The following is a 25,353-nucleotide window of genomic DNA, read 5'->3' as shown; positions in this document are numbered from 1 at the left end:
TCGCACCCGGCCGCCGGCCTCAGGGAGGCCGCGGCCAGTGGGTGGGGCAGCCCCGGCCGGGGTGGGGTGGGGCCGGGCCGGGCCAGGCCCGCTGTGAGCCCAGGGAGCCGCCGGGGCCGGGCCAGGAGCAGTGACCCTGGGTAGGATGACAGCGGCTTTCTAGCCCTGCCGCCCCGAAACTTCTGTTTTCAAACGAAAGTTTTCATCCCCAGATATCCAGAAATACAAACGGAAAGGAAAATTTCTGCTAGGTTTGGGTTTCGGTTTGGGGTTTTTATCCCTGGAAAGACATAGAGCAAATAAAATCCCATTTGCTCCAGATGAGTTAATAATTACAGCGGCTTTGCAAACACTGTTGGTGGTAGTCAATGGAGACAAACACCATTGGGGTGGGTGAAATGCTGGTGCAGGACTGTGCTCTCTTTTCAGTAGGCTGCTCGCAGGTGATTCAGAGAAAAAGGTCACCACAGCTCTGCAAAATGACTCCCTCTCAGCTGGCAGTGAGCACATCACGGCCTTTGCAAGTTGAGACCTGTCACATTTTGAAACCAGACAGTTTCATATGAAAGGAGAAGTCCTGGCTGAAGTCTGTATTCATGATGTGTACAACATCTAAAGGCAAACAGATAGAACTGAGCACCGCTATGGCTTTTTACACCAAATACACACTTTTAATGTGATCTTGGTAGCCTTCTTCCGAAGTCTTTTCAAGATGGGCACTTGCAATGAAGTCAAGACTCATGTCATCTCTGCCTTTTGCTGATGAGTGCTGCCAAACTGCTCCCTTGATGGTGACCAGCTGGTGTCTCATGGATTATATTTAGATGCAACTGGTTCCAGACTTCCTCAACGTGTTTATCAATGACCTGGATGAAGGGATACGAAGCTGGAAGGAGTGGCTGATATACCTGAAGGCTGTGCTGCCATTCACCGGGACCTTGATACACTGAAGAATCGGGCAGAGAGAATTTCATGAGGTTCCACAAGGGCAAGTGTAGGGTATTGCACCTGGGGAGGAATAACTGGAGTATTGCATCCAGCTCTGCAGTCCTCGGAACAGGAAAGAGAGGGTCCAGAGCAGGACCTTAAAAATGACCAGGGGGATGTAACAACTCTCTGAAAGGCTGAGAGAGTTGGCATTCAGCATGGAGAAGACTCCAGGGAGACCTTATTACAGCCTTCCAATACTTAAAAGGGGCTTCTAAGAAAGATGGGAATAGATTTTTTAGCCGGGCCTGTTGTGATAGGACGAGGGGTGATGATTTTAAATTAAAAGAGGGGGGATTCAGGCTGGATGTGAGGAAGAAACTCTTTACAATGAGTGTGGTAAAATACTGGAACAAGTTGCACAGAGAGGTGGTAGATACCCCATCCCTGGAGACATTCAAGGCCAAGCTGGATGTAGTACTGGGTAACCTGATCCAGTTGAAGTTGCTTACTGCAGGGAGGTTGAACTAGATAAGCTTTGATAGTCTTGTCCATCTCAAACTATTCTGTGATTCTGTGATAACCCCAAGTACCAGTACAGATTGGGAGCAATGGCCATAAACTAAACCACAAGAAGTTTCACCTCAGCATGAGGAAGAACTTCTTTAGATTGAGGGTGCAGAGCACTGGAACAGGCTGCCCAGGAGGGTCCTGGAGTCTCCCCCTCTGAACACATTCAAAACCCACCTGGACACGTTGCTGTGTAACCTGCTGTAGGTGGGCCTGCCTTGGCAGCGGGTTGGACTGGGTGATCTCCAGAGTTCCCTTCCAACCCTGGCGATTCTGGGATTCTGTGAAACACTTTTCCAAGGGGCAACCTGCCTCTTACCCTGTTTGTGTCCATGGCTAGGATCTGAGCTGATGCTGCAAGTACACAAAAAATTATCCCACCAGTCTCCTTTTCAAATCCCCAATTATAAAACACCATGGACCACAGACATGGTGATTTGTTTTAAATACCACAGATGTCTTTGGCAAAGCACAGAATTGGACTGTGGTTTCACACCTCCTGCTGCAGTAAGCAAACTTCTGGTTTCTAGTCAGAAAATGGAGGGTGTTCTCCAGAGGAAGGATCTGCAATATTAAGGGCTGATGACCGCGGCATTTAAAACAAGGGTTTAAATGAAATCTCAGAAAATATCTTCAGGCCCAACCCATATCAGGATAATCAGACTGAAATTGGAGAAAAATGTTAGCCACTGCCACAAACAGGTATCAGGACAGCCACAGTTGTTTGGCCTGCACTAGGAAAAATATTTACAAACTTTGGCAATGAAATCAAAGCTGACAATGGTCATCTGCTTCAGGGTCAAACCTTTCACTGGCTTTTGCAGTATTTTTTTCTGTATCCAAATATAACCCCGCTGTGTCTCTAATGACTGAACTGCTTGAGAGGTTTATGTAGAACCTAGCAGAATAAACCCACTAAAAATTCCCTATCCTTGGGGAAATGGACTTTTTCTTCCTCTCTGTATAGCCCATATTACACTACATTGGCTACATGAACTTCAAAATCTGTAAGAGAGATTATGTTCACTGAGCATTGCTCATAATGGGAAGATTTCTAAGTGTATGTTTTAGTTCTGTTCAACCTTTATCAGAAAGCCTCTTCTGTTATTGTTTTGGTTTTAGCCCCTTAGGTAAGGTCACAAAGTCCTCAGTATACATGATCTAAAATAATAACCACTGAACTATTTTGTCACCACCCATAGTTGGTGGGATGAATGAGTACTTGATTCAAAGCCCCATTAAGTACTGACATGTTTACAACCCACGCTTTATTACTGATCATAACATGAATTTGGCAGTAGGGAAGTCTGAATCTGTTCAAGACTGAATAGGAAAAATACACTCCTTCTATCCTCACCTCCTTTAAGACTATAACTGCCACAGTCTGGCTTTCTCATGAAATTGTACAAACTGGAATATGAACGCAAAGGAAAGGAGAACTCTTACCAGCAGCCTGGTATGACTCTCTCCTATGTCTTGGGGGATTCTGAGCCAAAACCACAGCTGTTCTTGGTTATCAGAGCTGATGGTATCCCAGAGCAATGGGGTTTCCAGCACAGAAGGTCACCTCGGAGTCAGAGGGTGCAGGTGAGGTCACAGAAGTGTAGTAGTGGCACAACGGGGCAGGGCAGTGTGACTGCAGGCTCAATAGGGCTTTCTCATGACACCCGGCAAGCAGGGAATGGGATTTTCAGCACTATAAATCAAGAACACAGATCTTATAAGTGGCACTGTTCCTCCTGGAGATGTTTTAATCATAGCCAAGTGGCTATGCTTTTGTATGTAGGTGTAAAGAACTTACAGGTCTAGGAGATGGCTGTGAACTCTTCATTTACAGGAGAGGAAAAGCAAATGGACCTGCCGCTCACTGGTGGTGACATGGAAAATGAGCCTGAGAAGAATGAAGGTATGGTGTTTAGTTACTAGAAAACTCACTTGAGAAATAGTCAGAAATGGACAAATTAAAATCACCAGCACCCACGAGGGGCTGCTGTTGCAGCAGGCTGATCACCAGGTGGGAAGCTTTCCCTTCCCCAGGCCAGGCAGCAATGAAGAGAAAGGTAGCAAACAGGGATCCAGGATGCCAGTGCCCAGAGATGGGAGCTGCCACCTGGGAGCAGCTTCAAGAAATCAAAATGCACCAGAAGAGGGCTTGCCAGCACCAGATTTCAGGCAATAAAGGAGTTTCCAGACCCATCACTTTCCATTGCATTGGTTTTAATACCAATAATTGCTTTTCAGATTTCTGCTTGAATGACAATATTATTATCTGTACCAGTGCCAATTTCTACAGCATCACAGGTGTGCAGGGACCACTCCTGGATCTGCCTCAGAAGGCTCAGTCTGCACACTGCAGGAGGCCTGGCTGACATACTGAACACAGGACAGCCATGTTATCAGGGGATGATTCAGTCTGGATGGGTTTTGTTTAGCATAGGTAGTCTGTTCCCCAGAACAGGAAGTTTAAAAACTCTGTTGCACTAAAGTAATGCAAGTAAACCCATTATTTGAACAAATAAAGTCTGGCAGAAGGGAAAGGTCTTAATGAAGGATCTGCAGCTGCATGGCTGTACGAAATAGAGTGATGTGGATGCCAGATGACCAGCATTTCCCTCACATAGGACTGAATGAACAGCCAAACTGCAAGCTCCATGTCACACATCAATGCTAAGTTACACCGAAGAAGAGTACAAAATTACAGGTCCATAGCTTGGAGCTCTAAAGGGAAATAAGGAGTAAGGGAAAAAGGTAAAACAGTGATAGGGAATGAAAATTAAGACTTAGAGTAGGAAAAAAATATGTATTGTGCTATTAGCCAGAAATTATTTTGGCAAAATTACTTTTTTTTTTAAATGCATTTATTCCTCTTAAAAAGGAATTTTCCAAATTCTCCTCTCTAGCTATAAAATAAATTATGACCTGTAGGCAAGAGAAGCTGTATCACTTCCAGTTGGTCTGGTTACACTCAGTCCCAATATACAATTAGCATTCAAATGCTTTCTCTTCTGCCATGCTTGAAGAGTGCTACAAAGCATTCCCAGTCTGATCACAAAGTCAGCCAGCAATGTCCTGCCTGTTCTTGGGGAAGTGTGAGTCAGTTCAAGGGAGCAAGGAGGACCTGGCAAGGTTTGGCTTGTAGGCTTATGAGGAAATGGGATAGAGAGGGGAAATTTGCTTTGCTGGAAGGCTCAGAAATTGAGAAAGGGGAGAAAGGCAGCTCATGAGGGAAAGAAGACCTAGTGTGAGAGAGCTGTGAGTCCCCCACACATGGGCTGCAGAATCTGGGGAGGGCTCTGTCCAAAAGGTGCCAAGTCATGGCCAGTCTGCAGATCTGCAGCCCCAGAGTGAGCCCATCCCTACACTAGGGCCGGCACCACAGGCATACAATGCACAGGGAGCAGTGAGCACGAAGCAGGGCTGGGGAAGGAATGCATCCGCAGCGTGTTGAAGAGGGGCACAGGCTTCAGTGACAGCAGTGAAGTGGGAGATCTATCACATTCAGAGAGTCACACCTCTGGCAAAATGAATCTGTTTGGTTTCATGGCAGACCAGAATGAAGTGACATCTGAAATCAGTGAGTCTCCAGAGTCTGTGTCCCTGGGTGACGCCTCAGCAGAGAAGGCCACAGAAGGCTCTGACACCAACCTAGAGGTTGAAGGTGAATGTTTTCTGACCCTCTGCCTTCACTAACCGTTCTCTTTCCCTACAGTCAGAGCTGTACCTCCCTGCAGAACTGGTATGTATCTGAAATGGAGACCAAGGACACAACCCTGCCAGGGTCCTGAAAACCACATGTAATCAGGCAACTGATAAAGATCAAAGGGAATGAATTTCCCTCTAAGAGCTCTCCCTTTGCTGTCAAGCATCTTCCTTCAGTTGCTTTTTATACACCAGGGCTATTCCTTTGTTCCTTTTTCTCTCCTCTGGTCCTTAACTAACATGACCAGCCTAGCCCACTCCTGGGCAGCAGGAGCAGCTAACTGAAACTAGGGATGGGACTGAAACTCTGTGTGTTCCTGATGGAACACTGCATAGCAATTGAGGTCTGTGTACCATAGGTTTGCCACAACTGGCTCAGACTTTCCTGGTGACTCTCCTTTTATCTTCTGCCTCACAAAGTCACTCCTTTAGCTAAACAAGTCTTGCACTCATTTTTGTAACAGTAAGATTTGCCCATAATTTAGGATGAGAACTTCTTAGCTTGTTATAAATGGAAGGAAAATCAAAACCTGTAAGAATGCAAGAACAATACCGTTTTGTTAGAGGCCTCAGACTGAACTGGAAAATGGCTTTGATGAGAGGGGAATTTGTCTTGAGGTCAGACCACTGAATGCACATAACAACAGGGAGAAATATGAGCTCTAAGTACGGGGGTTGATGAAGGAATTCTAAATGACAGGTTTTTGTGGAAATACAGCTGCCAGCTGGACTGATATGTCTCACTGCAGCTGTGTCAACAACACCCAATGGCCAAGATGCAAATGCTAGGATTCTTTCTGCTGGTTGTAAGCCAAAATGTTCTGAGCTGCCCTGGCTCTGATGGCAACATCAGCTGTGTGCTTCAGTTAAGAGCAGGAAAAAAAAAAAGATAAAAATGTTTTTGCCTGATGTCAAGGATTCTCAATTACACCAAGAAAGGTTTAGTCACATTGCAGACTGGTGAGAAGCTGCAGCAAGTCGCTGGATGCCAAGTGGAGAAGCAAGTAGGATACATTAACTCTTGGAGGTCTGGAATAAAGGGATTGGGAGAACCAGGGGAAAATGATCCTTTAAGAGTAAAACCCTACTGTTGTTGCATAGTCTTACTTAATTCTACTGAGTACTTAATTACTTAATAAGTAATTCAGTTACTTATTTTCTTTAAAAGAAGGCACCACTCATCAAATACTTTTTCTCCATAGATCCTCAGAAAGCCTTTGTGGGTACTACAGGCACACAGCTGTACTTGGAAGCATGCAAGCTGATGGAGGTGGTGCCTGTCTCGTACTTTATTCAGAACATGGCCAAGTCTTATATAAACCTGAACCACTACGGTTTAGGACCCAAAGGTGTCAAAGCCATTGCTATTTCTCTCATGGTAAGTAGTCATCAAGAGTGAGCCCACTGTTCTCAAGAACAATAGGCATTTTAGGCCTCTCTCAGGCCTGGAAGCCATCACTGAGTACACACTGTGGGAGAAAAAGTCATGTATCTTCCCCACAGGAGCTCTGAGCATCCCTAATATTTCTAATCCCCTGCACAGGAAAGTCTTGTGTGGCAACTGCTGGCCTTTGCTGGAGTTAGTTACTCCCGAAAGCAAACTACTGCTTTTCCATGGGACACAAGTCCCCAGTGCTCCTAACCCCTACAGGGCTAGAGGTAGGGCTGTAGGGACTGGTATCCCCCACTATGGGTTCTGCTACACTCACCAATGGACAAGTCCAAGATGCCTGAATTGGAGCTTGGATCTGAACCTGGGTCTTCAGGCTGGCAAAAAGCAATGGAAAGTCCTACCCACTCAAAACTTCTCCAGGAAAGCATCTTTTTTGTATGTCAATTCCTACTGCCATATCTCTGTCACATCCCCTCATCACTGTCCTGCCCAGGGCCTGCAATGCTTTCTGAGGTTTGGAGGAAATGTCCAGTGCCTGTTGAACTAAAAGAACTATCCCCTTCCTTAACTTTTCAGCAATTTTGTGTGTGTCTTTGTTTACTTTTGTGTTTTCCCAGTCCAGTGAAACTGTCACCCATCTAGAGTTGGAAGACAACTGCATGCTGGCAGAAGGAGCCATATGCATTGCAGAGATGCTATGAGAGAATTCCACTCTTCAAGAACTGGTACCCAATCTGACATAGTTTGAGTCCAAAATTATTGCTCACTAAGTTCAATCATCTGAAAGAAAACAGATTAATTTCTTTACAATTTTAACCAAATGACCTTTGTTCTCATGCAAAAACATTCACATTCTGAACGTTTTATGATATTTTATGCTGCTCTATTTTTAAAAAGTACAAGTTTCTGAAAAGCAGGAGTATGCATGTGATGACAGCCTAGTGAGTCTGGAACTGTTCTCTTCATTAGCAGACGTGACAATAATTACCATAATGACCATAGTTCAGGCTTAGCCAACAGAAAGTATGTTTTGGTCAGGAACTTTCATTCTCCAATATGACATGGGAAACTTTTCTAACTAGATTAAGGGAATAATGCAAAACTTTCAGATATGAACTGGTAGGAATGTTCCTTCGATCTGAAACAGGGGTATACAAAATGCATTTTGATAGACCATGGAATATGTGTTACACTGGAAGAAAAATTATTGGCCACACGCCTCTTGGTTCACTGAAGACAAAGATGCATGTGTAAACCGATGGCTCTAGGGCTTTATTCCTGTTAGGAAGCATGCAGGATTAAACACACCTATAACACACATGTTAATTACTGGCTGCCTGGCATTTCCCATATGTTTGTCTTCTTCACTTGATATCTTGGGCAATAAGACAATAAAGATCACTCATTCTTTGGACTCATCCTTCTTATCTTCCTTTCTTCCCTTCCAGAATATCTCAAATAACCACCTAGACACAGCAGGAGCTAAAGCCATTGCCAATTTGCTTTTGGACAATGTGTCCTTCTTCCACACTATTCTGCTCTCAGGTAGGCTGTATGTACCCAAAAAGTGATGGCAGGGAAAGTGAAATAACATCTTTTAATTCCAGTCTCTCATCTTACAAATATCAGTCAGACTATGGGCAAAATCAATATCTCAGCTATTACTCTGATGGAAACACAGAGTAATAATGGAAGTTTAGATTTATAGTGATGTGAATAAATGGCCTGCTCAACCTCCAGCACCTCTGAAAAGAAACTAAGATAATTGCTGGAATGTCTCCCACAACTTGGTATTATTCTACTCTATGTAATGAAGTGGAATAGTGACAAACTTCTGTATTGGGTCTGGCTGCAATGGAGTTCATTTTTCCCATAGCATCCCTCATAGTGCTGTGCTTTGTACTGGTAGCGAGAAGGGTGTGGGTAACACACCAGTGTTTTGGCTACTGCTGAGAAATGCTTGCACAGGATCAAGGCTCTCTCCAGCATTCCACCCATCTCACCCCGTGGGCTGGGGGTGGGCAGATGTTGGGAGGGGACACAACCAGGACATCTGACCCAAGCTGACCAAAGTTATATTCCATACCATATGATATCTGCTCAGCAATAAAAGCTAAGAGAATGGAGGAGGAAGGGGGGCATTTGTTATTATGATGTTTGTTTCTGGAACAACCACTACATGTACTGAAGCCCTAATTCCTGGGAAGTAGCCGGACATCACCTGCTAAATAGGAAGTAGAGAATAAATTTTTTGTTTTCCTTTGTTTCCACACATGGCCTTTGCTTTTGCTTTATAAACTGCCTTTATCTTGACCTATGAGTTCTTTTCCATTTCACTTTCTCCCCCTTCCTCCCAATCCTGCTGAGGAGGGAAGTGATAGAGCGACTTAGTGGGCACCTGGCGTTCAGACAAGGTCAACCCATTACAACTCCTTACAGCCCGACATGGGCTATGATTAACTGGAGGGTCCACCTAAAAGCAAAGTTTCCTGCAGACCCTGGCACAGCACCAAGGGATAGATCAGAACAATGCTAACATACTTTTCTTCCCCAGGAAACAACTTTGGAGAGGAGAGTGCACTGTACTTTTCTGAGGCATTAATGGTGAGTTACCTGAAATCCAAGGTCATGTGCAGCCTTGGCTGTGTAACAGATTCTCCTCATCTTGAAGCTGCTACTTACCTGGCATGATTTCACTTGGCAGTGCCCACATGATTTCCTGGCATAATTCTGCTAAGTGCTTCATGCTTACTTCAGAAATGAGAGAAGCTGGGAGGACACAGAGCAGGATAAACTATGTTAACATTTTCTCAGGAACGCTGTGTGAGTCCAGCTGAGAAACAAATCATCGGGACTCTGTAACACAAGAACAAAACAACACCTGGGTGGCAAAAATAATTCAAGAAGCATAAGAAACACAACTTCATCTCAGTTTGCAATTCTCCAGTAGAAATAAGATGCTTGATTAGGTCCTGTCTGAAAGCCTCTGCATGATTTGGCACCACCATAAGCTGCCCTGAAGCAAAGCCTTGACTTGTATCAGAAAGTACTCTTGGTCAGGATCCAATGATGCAAGGGAAACAGGCAGAACAGAATTGCAGGGCGTGTTGCAGGCCAGACATGAGCTGTGTGAAGAAAGTTCGCACAACACAAAGTCCCATTGCTTTTGCTGCTTTGGGAAGAGAATCACTGTGATGTTATATGCCTGACAAAGGTTTGATTTGAGGCACAGTGCCGTGCTGATAATCTCCCATGCACTGAAGATTTCAGTGTGTCTGATATCCCTCTGTTTCATCCTTATGTGAAAGTCTTGGGGTGGTATCTGGTTGCAGCTGGCTGGAAGATCTCACTGTCTCTGCACATTTGTCTCTCTGCAGAAAAATTTCCAAGTAAAGGAGCTGGACCTCAGCCACAATGAGTTCTCTGAGAAGGGAGGACAGCTCCTGGGACAGATGCTCGGTAATTTATTACTCCTGGAGTACAGGCACTGGGGCACTTGCTGGTGTCAGCACAGAGAACATTTATTTCTTTCTCCAGCAAACATGCCCCATGACATCTGGGTAGTACAAAAGACAGGGTGCCCAGATTTAAAGCTTCCTGCCTGCTCCAGAGTCTCACTCTCATCACCACAGGTGACTCTAGCAACTATGACTAATATATCAGAACACAAATGCAGGATGAGGAACTACTAACAGAAGAGTCTGTGCCTGAGAGAAGGGAGCTGAAAGAGAAGCCCCTCAGGGAGTACAAAGCAGAAAACTGCATTTTACTAAAATCAAATAGGATCAGAACTGTTGTTGTTTTAACCTTTTGATTACAAAGTTTAGGAGTTATTTCCATTTTTCTTAAATAGCCCAAACTCTAATGGTCTGAGCCATTGCACAGCAAACAGTAAGAGAAACAGATTAGTAAGAAATAAAATTAATCTGCCTAATTCATCTGTTCAGGCAAAGTGAGATACAGAGTGTGCTAGTAGCCCTAGAAAGGGAAAGCGAACAAAACAGTTACAGTCTTTCAGTAATCTCAGGTGATATTAGTGCACTGGGAAAGATTTGCATGAACATCTGATGCTCTTCTTCACTCAGTATGTCCAACACGTCTGCCACCATGACCTCAAGAGTATACTATGAGCATCCATCTCATTCCTTGAGCATCTGGGTACAGATAACCTTCAGTTTAATTAAATAATTCCTTCTTCTGCTTCAGTACTTCCCCTGATATGTACTTCTTTCTAATTACAGTCCATGTCTTTAAAAGATGGATCAATTAAAACTGCAGTGAGGACAAGGCACTCTGTCCCCTGGCTTGGACAAGCCTGCAGGCGACACAGAGATCAGTACTAAAACTTGCAACTGTCCTAATCCAGAAAAAAGCCACTCCAAAATTAAAGGTGTTAAAGCTCTTCTCTCCTTCCAGCTCACTTGAGGCAGGAACAGCAGAGATTACTGCAGAATCTGCTACTTTTCTGTTTTGTTTCTCAAAAGAGTATTTTTAAGTCAGCTAAACTCACCATCTGCCTCCATACAACCTCCCATCCATGGAAAATCTGGATGAGAAATTCTCTTTGAGAAGAAAAAGCAAGTGTTGGTGGCAAGTCCTACCCTTCCCAGTGTCACAGTAGACACAAATGAATTCACACATACCCTTCTCTAAGTAGAACTTACATTGTGAGGTGTGCTATGCATGTGAATTTGCACTGGCACATACACAGCTGAGCATAGCTATCATATGAAGCTGAAGTCCCCTCTTCTGCTAATCAAACATATGCAGAGTGAGTCTTGATATTTTAGCTGTGGCAAGGAGAATCCAGCATTTTTCTTGAGTAGGAAAAACAGATAGTGTCTATTAATATAAGAAATCCTCCCTCTATCTTCCTCCTTCACAACTTATTCTTCGATTAAGCCAGAAAAAAAAAAACGTATTCCCTTTCTGCTGCTGATCAACAGCCCATTCTCTGTTCTTTGGGTGCTGTGGACAGCAAAGACTCTGTAGGTACATGTTCCTGCAGTCAATGAAGGTGTGATTTAAACCCAGACGGTAACTCAGCACCACACAGCTGCTCACTCACATCCCTTCCTCCCCCACAGCATGGGATAGGGAGGAGAATCGAAAGAATGTAAATCCCATGGGTTGAGATAAGAACAGTACAATAACTAAAGTACAATATAAAACTCATACTAGTACTACTACTAATAATAATGATAATGGAAATAGCAAGGGGAGAGAGTACAAAAACCAAAAGGGGAAAGGGAAAAAGCAAACAATAAACAACAGGGATGCACTATACAGAAAATTAACTCTATCCCAGATGAAACCAGGACAGAAAGCTGTTGCTGAGCCCCCAGCAAATTTTCTTTTAGTCCCTAAGTGATTCAGCAGCTGTGTCGAGACCACTCTTCACAAGCTAACATCTCAGTTTCTCTCTCTTCTAGGCAGCAACTCAAAACTGGAGATTCTGGACCTGAGCTGGAATTACTTGAGAAGGAAGGGGGCAGTAGCACTGGGAAAAGGTCTCAGGGTAGGAATGCCCCTTCACAGTGATTATTACCAGGAACTGGTTGAAACACTGGTTGGGCACTTGCATCCCTGAAGTCTGAGCAGGATTCAGTAGCTCTAGCAAGGCTCTTCCTACTGAACATGGCAGTCAGCTCCACAAGTAAGACTAAGCCAGTCAGTAGGGCTGGTGACTTACGTACTGGATGGACACCCTGCTGACATTGCAGAAACGCTGGATCCACTGGGAGCTGTCTGGGTGTGACTTGAGGGTGCTCATGTCTCCGCCAAGCAAGAAAGGGTAGAGTGATACGGAAGATGGGCATGCAGTACCTAAGATCCCTCTTCTCTCCTTGAAGGGCAATGGTGCACTGAAAATACTCAACCTCTCTTGGAATGGCATTGGCAACGAGGGAGCAAATGCCCTAGCAGATGTTCTCAAAGTCAGTGACGTGCTGGTTCACCTGGACATCAGCAACAATCAGATCAACAATGAGGGAGCCAAGAAGCTCTGCAGGACCCTTGAAGCCAATAAAAAACTCAGAATCCTGAAGGTAAAATAAAGCTCAGACAGAGCTCAAGGAACAAGCAGAGAGAGTAGAAAGATCTGAGACAGGAGGGACAGAAGACAGAGGTGACTGAGCTAGAACTGGAAGAAATGAGTATTGCTCTGGGTTGAATGTGAGCAGAGCAGAAGGAAATACTATCTCATTTATTTCTTCTCAGGCAACTAAACTGCACTGTTTCCTCAAAAAATCCCCCATAACCCCACACCCATTATCACCCCTAAGTGTTTGACATGTCTAGTCTCAGTCAAGTGAGAACCTAGGCATTCAACATGTCTACCAGAAAACCTGATCTGCATTCAGATCATGCATATGTACAGTAAATGTAGTTGTGAAAGTACATATGTACATGTAACATGAATTTCAACCTAAGGCAAAGGTTCACACTGAAGTTTGTAGGTGGGCAAGAGTGTGCCTTTCTCAGTGTGTTCTTTGCTAAAAATTTATTCAAACACAGGATAAACTGTCATTGCTATGTCAGAGCAATGCCATCGCACTACCTAAAGGAGAGGAGTACTATCAAGTCCTGGAAAAGCAAAGCCAAAACTGCCTTCTAGTAAGCTATGGATAAATGATCATCAAAAGGCAAAACTGAATGAGCACTCAAGATGGCTTCAGAGATTAAGGTCTTCTCAAGCTAAGGTAATTCTCCAGAAATTCAGTTTAGAAAAGTCAGCTTGCTTATGATTCTCACCTAGATTTAATTCCACCATCTTGAGAGCATGCAAATGACAGTATGCATGTTTAAAGCTGTAGGCATGTCTTTGGACACCCCTGTCGTTGTAATTCACTGCAAACACACCAGTCTTTGGGACTGCTGGTTTAGATTATGTAAATAAATGTCTCTGTCTGCTTTGCTCTTAACCTGGCTTGAGGCAGGGTCACTAGCTCACACCAAGGCATTACTCTCTCTATGTAGCTGCACAGATTGGCTTAGGAGCTAACAACACAAAGGACATAAAGAAGGACATGTCCTCAGCTAGCCAGTGTTACTCAAGAAGGTTTTCTTTCAAATAGCGGGATTGGGGACTGCACATGAAGTCCAAGGCAGGTGAGAGGTGATGTTCACACACCAAGAGATGCACATGGCAATGCCAACCCCGTAACACCAGATAGCTAGACCTTATAGGCCAGATGCAGCTTATCAGCTTGGGTTTTGATCTGCTGTGCTGCCAAAAGGAGCCAAGGTATGGGAATGTCCTGAGAGGCATACCCTCATCCAGAGGGACCCTACTAGCAAGCACATATTCAAATGCAGCCCACTGCCTCAGCCTCTCCCCTCATACGACTAAACATCACATACCCCTGTGTGACAGAAGTAAGAGACCTGATATGTGGAACTTTGCACAAGGAGACAGAAGCACAGGGAAGTTGCACTCCAAAGTTTTGTGGGACAGATATGAGTTGGTGAGATAACAGACAAACCCATCTAAGAGGACCACAGTTATGCTACAGCCCTGCTGAAGAATAGGAAGAAGGGGTCATCCTTGAGGTTACAGCATGCCTTCTGCCACGCAGAAGCTTTCATTAGTAATATGTCTGAATCTCTGTCCCTTCTTCCACAGATGGCTGGTAATACCCTGACCATGGAAGGTGCTACTGCGCTAGTCTTATTTATCAGAAAGAACTCCAAATCCATCATGGAGGAGATCAACATTTCAGTAAGAGCTTATGTGCTGGAAAGCCTCCAAGACTATACATTCTTAGGAACTGGGTGGATCACAGACCTGCCCCCTTCCAAAACTGTTTGGAGACTTGCTGTTCGTTTCATTTAGACACAGCTATTAAAAAAAAAGGGGCTAATATTTGACAGCCCTTCTAGGGAGCCATGTGGAAATTACAGGGCTTTGGTACAGCTCTGGAAAGAGGTGCTTATTGTATCACCACATTTCACTGCCTTCTGTTTTGCAATAGTAGAACAAGAACAAGGAATGAATTCCCACTGGAGGATGAGTTCTCTTCATCCCCTGATCTGTTTCCCCCCCAGGGTAGCCTAACATGCTAGATACTGTGAAGTGCTTTGATACCCTGTCAGTATGTATGAGGAATAGAAGAAAATGGATGCTTCAAGGCATTGAAAGCAAAGCAATTTTATTAAAAGAAATAAAGCAAACACCAAAAAAAACCCGAATTGAAACAAAACAAAACAAACCCAAACACATTAAAAGGCAGGTGTGGAAAAAAAAAAAAGTAAAAAAGTCAAAGAGGCCAAATCTTAATATACTATTCCATTGCAAGTCAGGAACACGACATGTACTGTTGTAACCTCAAGTGCTGCTTCTAAAATGGGATCCCCAGAAATGCTTCTGAGCTCCTAAGTGAGAATGAGAGTTGCACTGCAGACCAACACTGGGGAGAGACCTGGGCACACATCAGGCCACTCCTGGCCCTCCCATCCATTCATTGGTGCCTCATGGGAGCAGTTACAGAAGGTACTGGGGGCTTCAGGACCCTCCATCCACCTTTGAGAACACCGTGACTAAAGGAAAGAGCGTTTGCACAAAGATTGGGTTTAGGACTCACAACATAAATAATACATTAACGCTTGAAACAAGCTAAAAAAAACAAGTTCATGGGCAGTTTTGATGACTCACATAATGGGTTGTTTCTTTGTCCTGTAGTAACTGCATTAAAGAAAGAAACCAAAGCAGAATCCATAATATTCATCTGTGATCCTTCCTGAGAGTATCGAGAGCCTTCAACAGAGATCATCTGAAGAACAGGCGTCCCTCTAGGGCAGACAATATTTCCTGCATAAATTAAGATCAAAGGGAATTACTTGCCAAGTCTGCAAGGAGGCAGGCCTCATTCTGCAAAGGAAAAATAAAACAGGCTGTGTGCGGGTATAGGACTTCATTGCAGTATACGTGGTTATGCTAGTTTTACTACTAATAACATCAACAGTTCATGAAGAGTAACAGATTTTAGCTAAATTCTGATAAATTAATTACTGAAATGCATTTATTTAAAAGGAGACAAATTTGAGAAATTTTGAGGCAAGGAGTTAATTAACATTAGGAATCTCCAATCCAAACTAAATCTCACTATGAATTTCAGCTTTTTAGGGTTATAAGATGCTCTCTTCACCATACCCTTCAAAAAGTCTAGATTACCTGGCATTTCACAAGATAAATGGTCAATGGCATAAATTTGCAATGACATTTCAGTATCCCAATCAAATGCTTCTAAGCAAATGCTTAATCTGTCTGACAGACTTCATTTCACCTCTAATGTAGGCAGTCTTGCATTTCAATTCAGAGCATTTGCAAATATACAGCTCCAAAGATCTTATGATGTCTTAAACCTTTAAGAAATTAGTAAAGGTTTTAATATTTTATAGGAAACTTAAGTGAAGACAAACAAAAGCCTCTTCTGCACCTTTCCCAGTGCTAAATGCTTATTTTGACTTTTAAGGAATGAATAATTCTGTATTAGTACAGTGTGTCTGTAAGAGGAATTTGAAACAAGGATCATATCTAGAAAACCTTGCATGGGTTTGACAGCACTAGCAAAGGCAACACAATAGAAAACCACATTTTTTACAGCAGTTTATTGCTTCTAACAACATTTCTAAGCATGACTGTCCCCCACATAATCTACTCTCTATAGGTTTCAACTTGCAGATGCTATCAAACATTTTATAGAAGCCAGAACAGCCAGCACATGCCCATCTTCACCATCACAGTACAAAAGAGAAAGTTGTCTCTTTTCAGCTGCCCACAGGCTGTTTTTCTGGCCTGTGGCCTGGCTGTGTCAAACATGCTGGAATGCACAAGCTGGCTCCCCCCTGGTGCCACCCAACCCCAGCACGGGTTGTTAGGCCACAGTGCTTTGGCTGTGCTGCTTCTAAGGCCATGCTGGCAGTCCATTGGCTTTCTCATGGGGTCAAACCCAGGCTGGCAAGCCTTGGGGAGAGCTGGCAGCTAGCAGGGCCATCTTGGGCTCTCTTAGGCTGCGTTCCCAGGACTAGGATACTCTGCTAGTGCGCACAGTGCAAGGATGTCTGAATGGCTCCTTCAGAGAGTCACTGCATAAAGCTGTTGGTGCTGAATGAAAGCTAGTAAAGCCAGCCAGACCCAGATTCATTTAAGACTGTCTTTGAGTAGTAACAATCAAGAGCTCACTGCACAGTAGATCATCAGCTTCTAGATAGATCTTAAGAACCGTGGATCTTTAGCTCCTAAAAAGAAGCTGTAAGAATGCATTGGGAGACTTTGTAAATAAACTTTGGGAAAAATAATAACAGCGCTTGATGCCTTGAGAACCTCCTGCAATGACAGAAAACAGAAGCTTTCATGAATTTCCTGAGCTTGAAATTTCCACCAATTAAGTATATAACTAATACAATACAGGAAAAATTCCTCTGTCATAAGGAGTATGAACTGACCATAATCATGTTTTTAAAAGATAAGGCAAAGGCAAATTTATCAGAACTGAAATTTAGAAGAATAAATTACACTGACATCAATAATATTTGCATTGATAGCTTACTTTGTAATATCCCATAACCCTAAATCAGGACACTGTGCTGCTGCCCATTCTGGAAGTGCTAAACCAGAAAACTCACAGTGGAAGTTCTGAAATGCTGAGCTGTCACTACCCCGCTTGAAATTCTTTGGGAAAAAAACAAACTTCAGGTCTTGTACTGCTGATGGGAGCTTCCTATTAGGGTTACAAAATGAAACAGAGCTTTACCAAAAGTTGTTCTTATCTGGAGACACTCGGACCCTTCCCAGATAGGTGCACCTTTCTTCTCTGGACTATAAAGCTACATTGCTGGAGGTACTAATCCTTCTAACGATTGGATGGTTGGGGTCATCTTAACCAAATGGAGAAGAGATCTATCTAGAACTGTCTCAGAGATAAACATGAATCACTTGAATCACCTAACATGTAGACATTTACCTGATCAACATCTACCTAACATTAAGCTAATTTCTACATAAATCGGTAGACCCTTTTCTGTCTCAGACATGGGAAAAGAGAAAGAAGAACTCTAATTTATGGCCAGACCTTCACAGTATCACAGTATCACAGTATGCTAGAGATTGGAAGGGACCTCAAAAGATCATCTAGTCCAATCCCCCTGCCGGAGCAGGAACACCTAGATAATGTTACACAGGAATGTGTCCAGGCGGGTTTTCAATGTCTCCAGGGAAGGAGACTCCACAACCTCCCTGGGCAGCCTGTTCCAGTGTTCCGTCACCCTCACTGAGAAGAAGTTTCTTCTCAAGTTTAAGTGGAACCTCTTGTGTTCCAGTTTGTACCCATTACCCCTTGTCCTATCATTGTTTGCCACTGAGTAGAGCCTGGCTCCATCCTCGTGACACTCCCCCTTTATATATTTATAGACACTAATAAGGTCACCCCTCAGTCTCCTCTTCTCTAAACTATAGAGACCCAGCTCCCTCAGTCTTTCCTCATAAGGGAGATGCTCCACTCCCTTAATCATCTTCGTTGCCCTGCGCTGGACTCTCTCCAGCAGGTCCCTGTCCTTCTTGAACTGAGGGGCCCAGAACTGGACACAGTATTCCAGATGGGGTCTCACCAGGGCAGAGTAGAGGGGAAGGAGGACCTCTCTCGACCTACTAACCACCCCCCTTCAAATACACCCCAGGATGCCATTGGCCTTCTTGGCCACAAGGGCACAGTGTTGGCTCATGGTCATCCTGTCGTCCACTAGGACCCCCAGGTCCCTCTCCCCTACACTGCTCTCTAACAGGTCGTTCCCCAACCTATACTGGAACCTGGGGTTGTTCCTGCCCAGATGCAGGACTCTACACTTTCCCTTGTTATATTTCACCAAGTTATTCCCTGCCCAACTCTCCAGCCTGTCCAGGTCTCGCTGGATGGCAGCACAGCCTTCTGGCGTGTCAGCCACTCCTCCCAGCTTAGTGTCATCAGCAAACTTGCTGACAGTACACTCAATTCCCTCGTCTAAATAGTTGATGAATATATTAAATAATACTGGTCCCAGTACTGACCCTTGAGGCACTCCACTAGTTACAGGCCTCCAACTAGACTCCGCCCCATAGACTACAACTCTCTGGCTTCTCTCCTTCAGCCAGTTCGCAGTCCACCTCACTACCTGATCATCCAGACCACACTTCCTCATTTTAGCTGTGAGGATGCTGTGGGAGACTGTGTCAAATGCTTTGCTGAAGTCAAGGTAGACCACATCCACTGCTCTGCCATCATCCATCCACCGTGTTATTTCCTCATAAAAGGCTAAGAGATTGGTCAAGCATGATTTCCCCCTTGGTGAAGCCATGTTGACTGCCCCTCATAACCCTCTTATCCTTGATATGCCTTAAGATGGCACCAAGGATAAGGTGTTCCATCACTTTCCCAGGGATGGAGGTGAGGCTGACCGGTCTATAGTTACCCGGGTCCTCCTTCTTGCCCTTTTTGAACACTGGAGTGACATTTGCTTTCCTCCAGTCCTCAGGCACCTCTCCCATTTGCCAAGACTTGGTAAAGATGATGGAGAGTGGTCTAGCAACGGCTTCCGCTAGTTCCCTCAGCACCCGTGGGTGCATCCCATCTGGACCCATGGATTTATGGATGTCCAGATTGCTCAACTGGTCTCTAACCCATTCCTCATCGACTAAGGCAAACCGCTCCGTTGACCTGACTTCATCTAAGGTCTCAGGGGTACAGGGCTCTTCAGGACTGCCTGCAGCAGAGTAGACAGAGACAAAGAAGGCATTCAGTAACTCTGCCATCTCTGTATCTTCTGTCATCAGGGCACCCATCCCGTTCATCAGTGGGCGTACATTGCCTCTGGTGTTAGTTTTGTCTGCCATGTATTTGCAAAAGCTCTTTTTGCTGTCCTTGACCCTTCTCGCCAGGTTTAATTCTAAGGAGGCCTTAGTCATCCTAGCTGCCTTCCTACATCCTCTAGCAGCAGCATTATATTCCTCCCAAGTGGCCAGCCCCTCCTTCCATGACCTGCAAACTCTCCTCTTCCACTTGAGCATAACCAGCAATTCCCTATTTAGCCACGCAGGTCTCCTGGCCCTCTTCCTACGTGTCGGGATGCTCTGATCTTGAGCTCGGAAAAAGCAATCCTTGAATGCCAATCAACTATCTTGGGCCCCTTTACCTTCAAACAGCCTTGCCCATGGGATTTCCCCTAGCCTTCATGGGATTCCTGCAAGTGAAGAGTGGAAATAGGATAAGGTACCACCCTTAGGAGAGAATGATTAACGTTGAGATTAGATGGATTTCCTGAATGCAAACAAGTCTTTGTTGTTCTTTGGGTGTCCACACTGACTGCACTTTCCTTCCTCCTATGTACCAGAATGTGTTGGTGAACAAAACTTTCATCAGATTGCTGGATTTGATGTATCAAATACGTCCTGAACTAAATGTCATCTATGGAGAGGTCGAAGGCTGTATCATCACAGCAGCATCCAAATCCCATGAAAATTATTCAGGTGGGCTACTGAATGTGGGTCCATAGCTCCTCTGTTCACAGTACACATGATCCAAGCACTTGGAGGGATGGAGGTTGCAAGTGGCAAGCTTTCTTCCAAGCGGGAAATTCAGCCAAGTTCACTCAAAAAAGTATATTCACAAAGACTGCCACAGTATCCACATATCCCAGTCCACACAAACCTATTAAGCAAACCCTTTGATTTTCAGGAGAATCTAATGCCTTGGGACCTGATACCACTGGGGGGAAAAAAAAGAATCTGAATAGATGTTTGCTTGCTCTGTAAAAAAACCTGATTGGTCCAAATGATCTAAATGAATGTCTACCCTCATCACAAGCTCACCATAATAGCTGACTTTCCTAGAACTCTTCACTGACAGTTGTGCTTTAGCATCAAAATTAATGTGCTTCATATAAGTAGGAAATGGCATTACAAGCAAATAGTGTCCTAAACAGAAATTACTTAGCTTTTCAAAGTCTGTAATTTCTATGGATAGCAGCAGATGGTGCTGTCCTCCTTGGCGGAAGGTAACACAAGCACTTGAGCACTGCGGAGTCGAATAACACTTTTGCACTACCAGCTTCACTGTATTTCTTAGCAGCTGTGCAGATTTTCAGCTAATTGAATGAGACTTTGCTATAGATATGGATTTGGACGAGCTTAAGTAAAATCTTGGGCTACTGGCTCACATCAGACAGTACTGCTGTGCTTCACAGCTAGTGATGCTCACTGTAGCATGCTCTGAAGTTTTTAACAGCCATTATGGCTGTGTCCTCAATCAAACAGACAGGAATTCAGAGAAGAGCAACTAAACTAAACTGATTGCCATGATTTCTCAAATATGATGGACAGTGGCTTAGCAACTTCATTCGTCAGCTCCTGACGGATGGATTTCATCAGGTCCCATGGACTTGTGCATGTTCAGGTTCTTAAGATGGTCTCGAACCATATCCTCTCCTACAGTGGGCGCAAGGTCTTCATTCTCACAGTCCCTGTGTCTGCCTTCCAAGACTTGGGTGGTGCGGTCAGAGCCTTTGCCAGGGAAGACTGAGGCAAAGAAGTCATTCAGAACCTCAGCTTTCTCCAAATCCTGTGTAGCCAGTTCTCCCGAGAGCTTCCTGAGGGGACCTATGTTGTCCATAGTCTGTTTTTTTATTTGCTATGTACCTGTAGAATCCCTTCCTGTTATCTTTAACATCCCTAGCCAAGTTTAATTCTAACTGGGCCTTAGCTTTACTAACCTGGTCCCTAGCTTCCCGAACAACATCCCTGTATTCTTCCCAGGTCGCCTGTCCTTGCTTTCACTTTTTATAAGCCTCCTTTTTCATTTGAATTTTCCTCAGGAGCTCCTTATCCATCCAAGGAGGTCTCCTGGCCCTCCTGCTGCACTTCCTTCTAGTTGGGATGCAACACTCCTGAGCTTGTAGCAGGAGATCCTTGAATATCAACCAAGAGTCTTGGGCCTCCCCTGCCCTCTAGGGCTATATCCCATGGAACCTTCCAAAGCAGGTTCCTGAAGAGGCCAAAGTTGCTCTTTTGAAGTCCAGGGCAGTGAGCTTGCTGCACGCTCTTCTCACTGTCCTGAGGATCTCAAATTCAACCATCTTTGTGATCACTGCATCAAGGCTGCCCTGGAGCTTCACATTTCCAACAAGCCCTTCCCTGTTGGTGAGCATGAGGTCAAGCATGGCACCTCTCCTTGTCAGCTCCTCTGTTACTTGCAGAAGGAAGTTGTCTTCCACATAATCGAGGAACCTCCTGGATTGCTTGTGCTGGGCCGTACCATCATTCCAACAGATGTCAGGGTGGTTGAAGTCACCCATGAGAACAAGGGCCTGTGAGCGTGAGGCTTTTCCTATCTGTCTGTAGAGTGCTTAAACAAACCTGAACAAAAGGATTTTGTTCTGACAATAGAGTGGCTGCACAAGGAGTGAAGGACTCGTATATCTCAGTGGCAGGATGAGTAAAGGCAAGGTGACAGATGGAAGAATAAGGGGAGAGTGGAAGCAGGTATTTGCAGCTGCTTCTTGGTTATGCCCATGTTTTATCCTTGCTTCTCTTAGAACTACTTGAAAGAACACAACCTACCACTTTGGGACTTTTTTGGGAAGATTGAAGAGGAAGGAAACATGAAGATCCCTGTGGCTGCCTTCCGGAGAGCAATGATGCAGGTATGTCTCTGAAAGCACTGCCAGAATGCTCTTCTGGAACAGCATGACTCTAGGGACACCTCTCTGCTGCAGCCTTGCTGCTGACATTGTTCAGGCTAAAAGGCTAAATTCAACCACCATAAAAGTAGAGTCCTGAATGAGAGCAACAGAAATGCTGTGACACCAAATAAATACTGCAGATGGCATCAGTGATAATGGATCAACTTCAGAATATCATAGAGCCCCACTGTTTTTACAGGACATACAGGATCTTGATAGATACTTAGTCTTACTGCTATGGGAAAGTGAAAAAGAGGCACCTAAACCCTTCAGTCTATGCACTGAGGAGATAGTTCTCTTCCTATTAAAACCACCAATGTACTTGGGGTGAGTAGCAATAGTCAGCCAGCCATGATGCTCTTTTACAAGAAATGGAGAACAAAAAAAAAATCCAGTTTTAATCCTAAAAGAGTGAAACCGCCTCACCACCACCACTCTGGAATTTTTCCATTCCTTCCTCCATGCATCAAGCTATCTGATCACTATTAAAAGATGGCCAGGCCCCATCCTGATATGGAGGATTTTTCTGCTTAGAAATACTCAGGTTTGCTAACATTTCTCCTCTTAGCATCCAAGCATTCCAATGGATTGCATCCAAATTGGGGAAATAGTGAACAAGCTAGACCGGAATCGGACAGGGGTTGTGGACTACAGGTGAGTGAGTGACTCCACTTACTGTCCTACTTGTCTTTCAATTTGGTTTAGCACCAAATAAACACAACCTTATTCACATTAGGAGGTGCAGGGATATATGTTTTGGGCCAGTAGATGGTAGACGAAAAAATACCTTGTGAGCTTAGAAGCTCTGTTGAGCCAAACTAGAAGTCAGTCTTATTCTGTTTGATAAACTTGCTGTGAGAGTTCAGGGATCTCAGAGCTAAATGGTGTTTTCATTCATTCTTATAACCCTTTGAGGGAAGAATCAGCTCAACTGTCCTCCCTGGAAGCCAGGGTTAAGATCTGCAAAGACAGCACATGTGCGTTCAGACTTTTTCCTCCATCCTCAGGGACTTCTGGGTTTTTTCCTTCTCTCTGATCCTTCTTCTTAGGAGACCTAGTTTTCCCTGGAAACCCACCTTCAAGCTACAGAACTTTTCATTCTCTTGAAAGTGCCTCTTCTTTAGTGCCTGTAGCAATCACGTCCAAGTTCTGAGAGCCTGAGCAGTCAGCAGCAAACTCCTCAGAGGTTGTCAGTTGCTGCAGGCTAAATTGCTTGTCATTGGACTGAAATTCCCCCTGGATTTTCAGTCAGTTCTGACATGTGACTCATCAGCTGAAAGTCCTATTCATCGTGCCCAAATATTCCTATCCCTCAGCACGTACTGATGGGTTTAAATATACGCTGTAGTCTAGTTTTAACGCTAGAAGCAATAGGTCAGTTTTGTAAATCTCTCCCCCTCTTAGCCTCCTAATGTTTTCAAAAAGAAGCAAGTTACTTTGTTAGGTCCAATCTTTATTCCTTCACATATACTGGTGCCATACTAAAAGCATCCATGCTCAAATGCTAGAGCAGCCTTAGCCTGGTTAATCTTGAATCAGAGGTTACATGGAGTTCCCAAGTACTTTAGGCACAGATTACAGAACTGTGGTTAAGTAGTAAGCAGATTATGAACTGTTGAAACTGAATGTCTAGCAAATACTTCATTTGGTGCCATTAATATGCTGAGTTGACACGTGAGGAAAAAAATAGAGATATCTACTCCATATCTAGCTTCATAATGCATTTTAGGACTGTAACATGTTTCGTAGTGGTAATACTCACCTTGTAGACAAAAATCAAAAGAGTTGTGACTTTTGCTGTCCTTACTGTTCCCACTCAGGCTGTTCCCTCAAGGGCCCCTCAGCAACTTAAGATACCTGACAGGGAAGGTTAATTTTACTAGACTAACACTTGTTCACCTCCTTTTCAATCAGTCACTTCAAAGAGCAGAAGCCTGTGGAAGGGGAATAGAAGAAAGAGCTGTAAGAGTGAAGCCAGGAGGCAGGTCAGGCAATGAAATATTGTATGAGAAACACTGGAAAAAAGCTCAGAGTCACCCTGTGCTTGGGGATGCCTAACACTGTGGAATTCTGATAGTCCAAGTTATTGCATATAGAAATAAAGTTTAGGTTCTAATACATAGCAAGTGCCTAGTCAGTCTGGTCCTTTTGGTTAAGATTGGTCCTTTGGACCTCGTTACCAAATATGTCTTGCTCTGTATGCTGACAATGCTGAATCTGTTGGCAAAGATGGAAACAAAACGTGGGAACTGGGAAATTAAGACATTCATGTATTGTTGTTATCCCCTTTTGAGGGACAGCACATGGACAAAAACTGAAGCAAGTGCCCTGTAGACACCCCCTACCAGACTCAGCGTTCTGATACAGGGACCTTTGCAAGAGGAGAAAAAATTAATTAATTAATGGGAAACTACAGCTCATGTTGCTTGAAAAGTTATGGGTAAGAGGAATTTTATTTAATATCTCCATTGGAAAAAATTATGCTAGAAGGATGGAAGCCATAAAAGATTTTAAATAGCTTAGATACTGAACAGCTTTTTTAAAAACAGCATTAAAAATAAAGGTCTCTATTTCAACAACTCCTAAGAAGGAATGAAAGTTTTGCATAAATTCATAGTTATAAATAAACAGAATTTAGAAAATGCAAATATGGACAAGCAGATCCACAGCTAGTACATTTTGCCGTGTGAGCAACTGCCAACATAGACTATATACCAAGAACCTTTGAGAACTCGAAAATGTTGGCCACTTTGGGAAGACCAGCCATCTGTGGAAAGGAAAAGAAGAAGGTTGTTACCATTTGGTAAGTCTCTCTTTCCCAGCGGAATTCCCACATGGAAAAAAAAAGAAACCTTTGAATTAGAGTTCAGGTGACTCCAGTGGCCCATCAGAAAGTCAGCATGGCTGTTGACATGATAGCATTGGTATGATTGCTCAGTAGTCATGTTAGTAGGCTTCAACTCATTAAGCCAGCAGGTCTACATCCTCTAATGCTTGGGCCTCTTCCAGAGTGACTGTGGTCAGTGCCCCTTCACCCATGGAATATGTGGGGTTTG

The 25,353-nt window shown here is 44.1% G+C and overlaps 1 protein-coding gene across 1 annotated transcript; it reads left to right on the top strand.

Moving 5' to 3' along the window:
- Positions 1–3,309: 3,309 nt before the first annotated feature.
- LRRC74A (leucine rich repeat containing 74A) lies at positions 3,310–24,417 on the top strand. Its single transcript, XM_057428624.1, is given in 15 exon segments — positions 3,310–3,403; positions 5,045–5,155; positions 6,399–6,574; positions 7,207–7,314; positions 8,038–8,134; positions 9,144–9,193; positions 9,967–10,048; positions 12,022–12,107; positions 12,442–12,636; positions 14,214–14,309; positions 19,952–20,049; positions 20,051–20,087; positions 22,151–22,258; positions 22,866–22,951; positions 24,212–24,417. Coding segments are annotated over 15 exon segments (1,461 nt in total). The 3' UTR covers positions 24,249–24,417.
- Positions 24,418–25,353: the final 936 nt, after the last annotated feature.

The sequence above is a fragment of the Pezoporus wallicus genome, unplaced genomic scaffold, assembly GCF_028554395.1.
Source record: "Pezoporus wallicus isolate ANWC-B61680 ecotype Strahan unplaced genomic scaffold, APGP_CSIRO_Pwel_v1 contig_3486, whole genome shotgun sequence".
Taxonomy (NCBI): domain Eukaryota; kingdom Metazoa; phylum Chordata; class Aves; order Psittaciformes; family Psittacidae; genus Pezoporus; species Pezoporus wallicus.
This window is presented reverse-complemented; position numbering and strand designations above follow the sequence as displayed.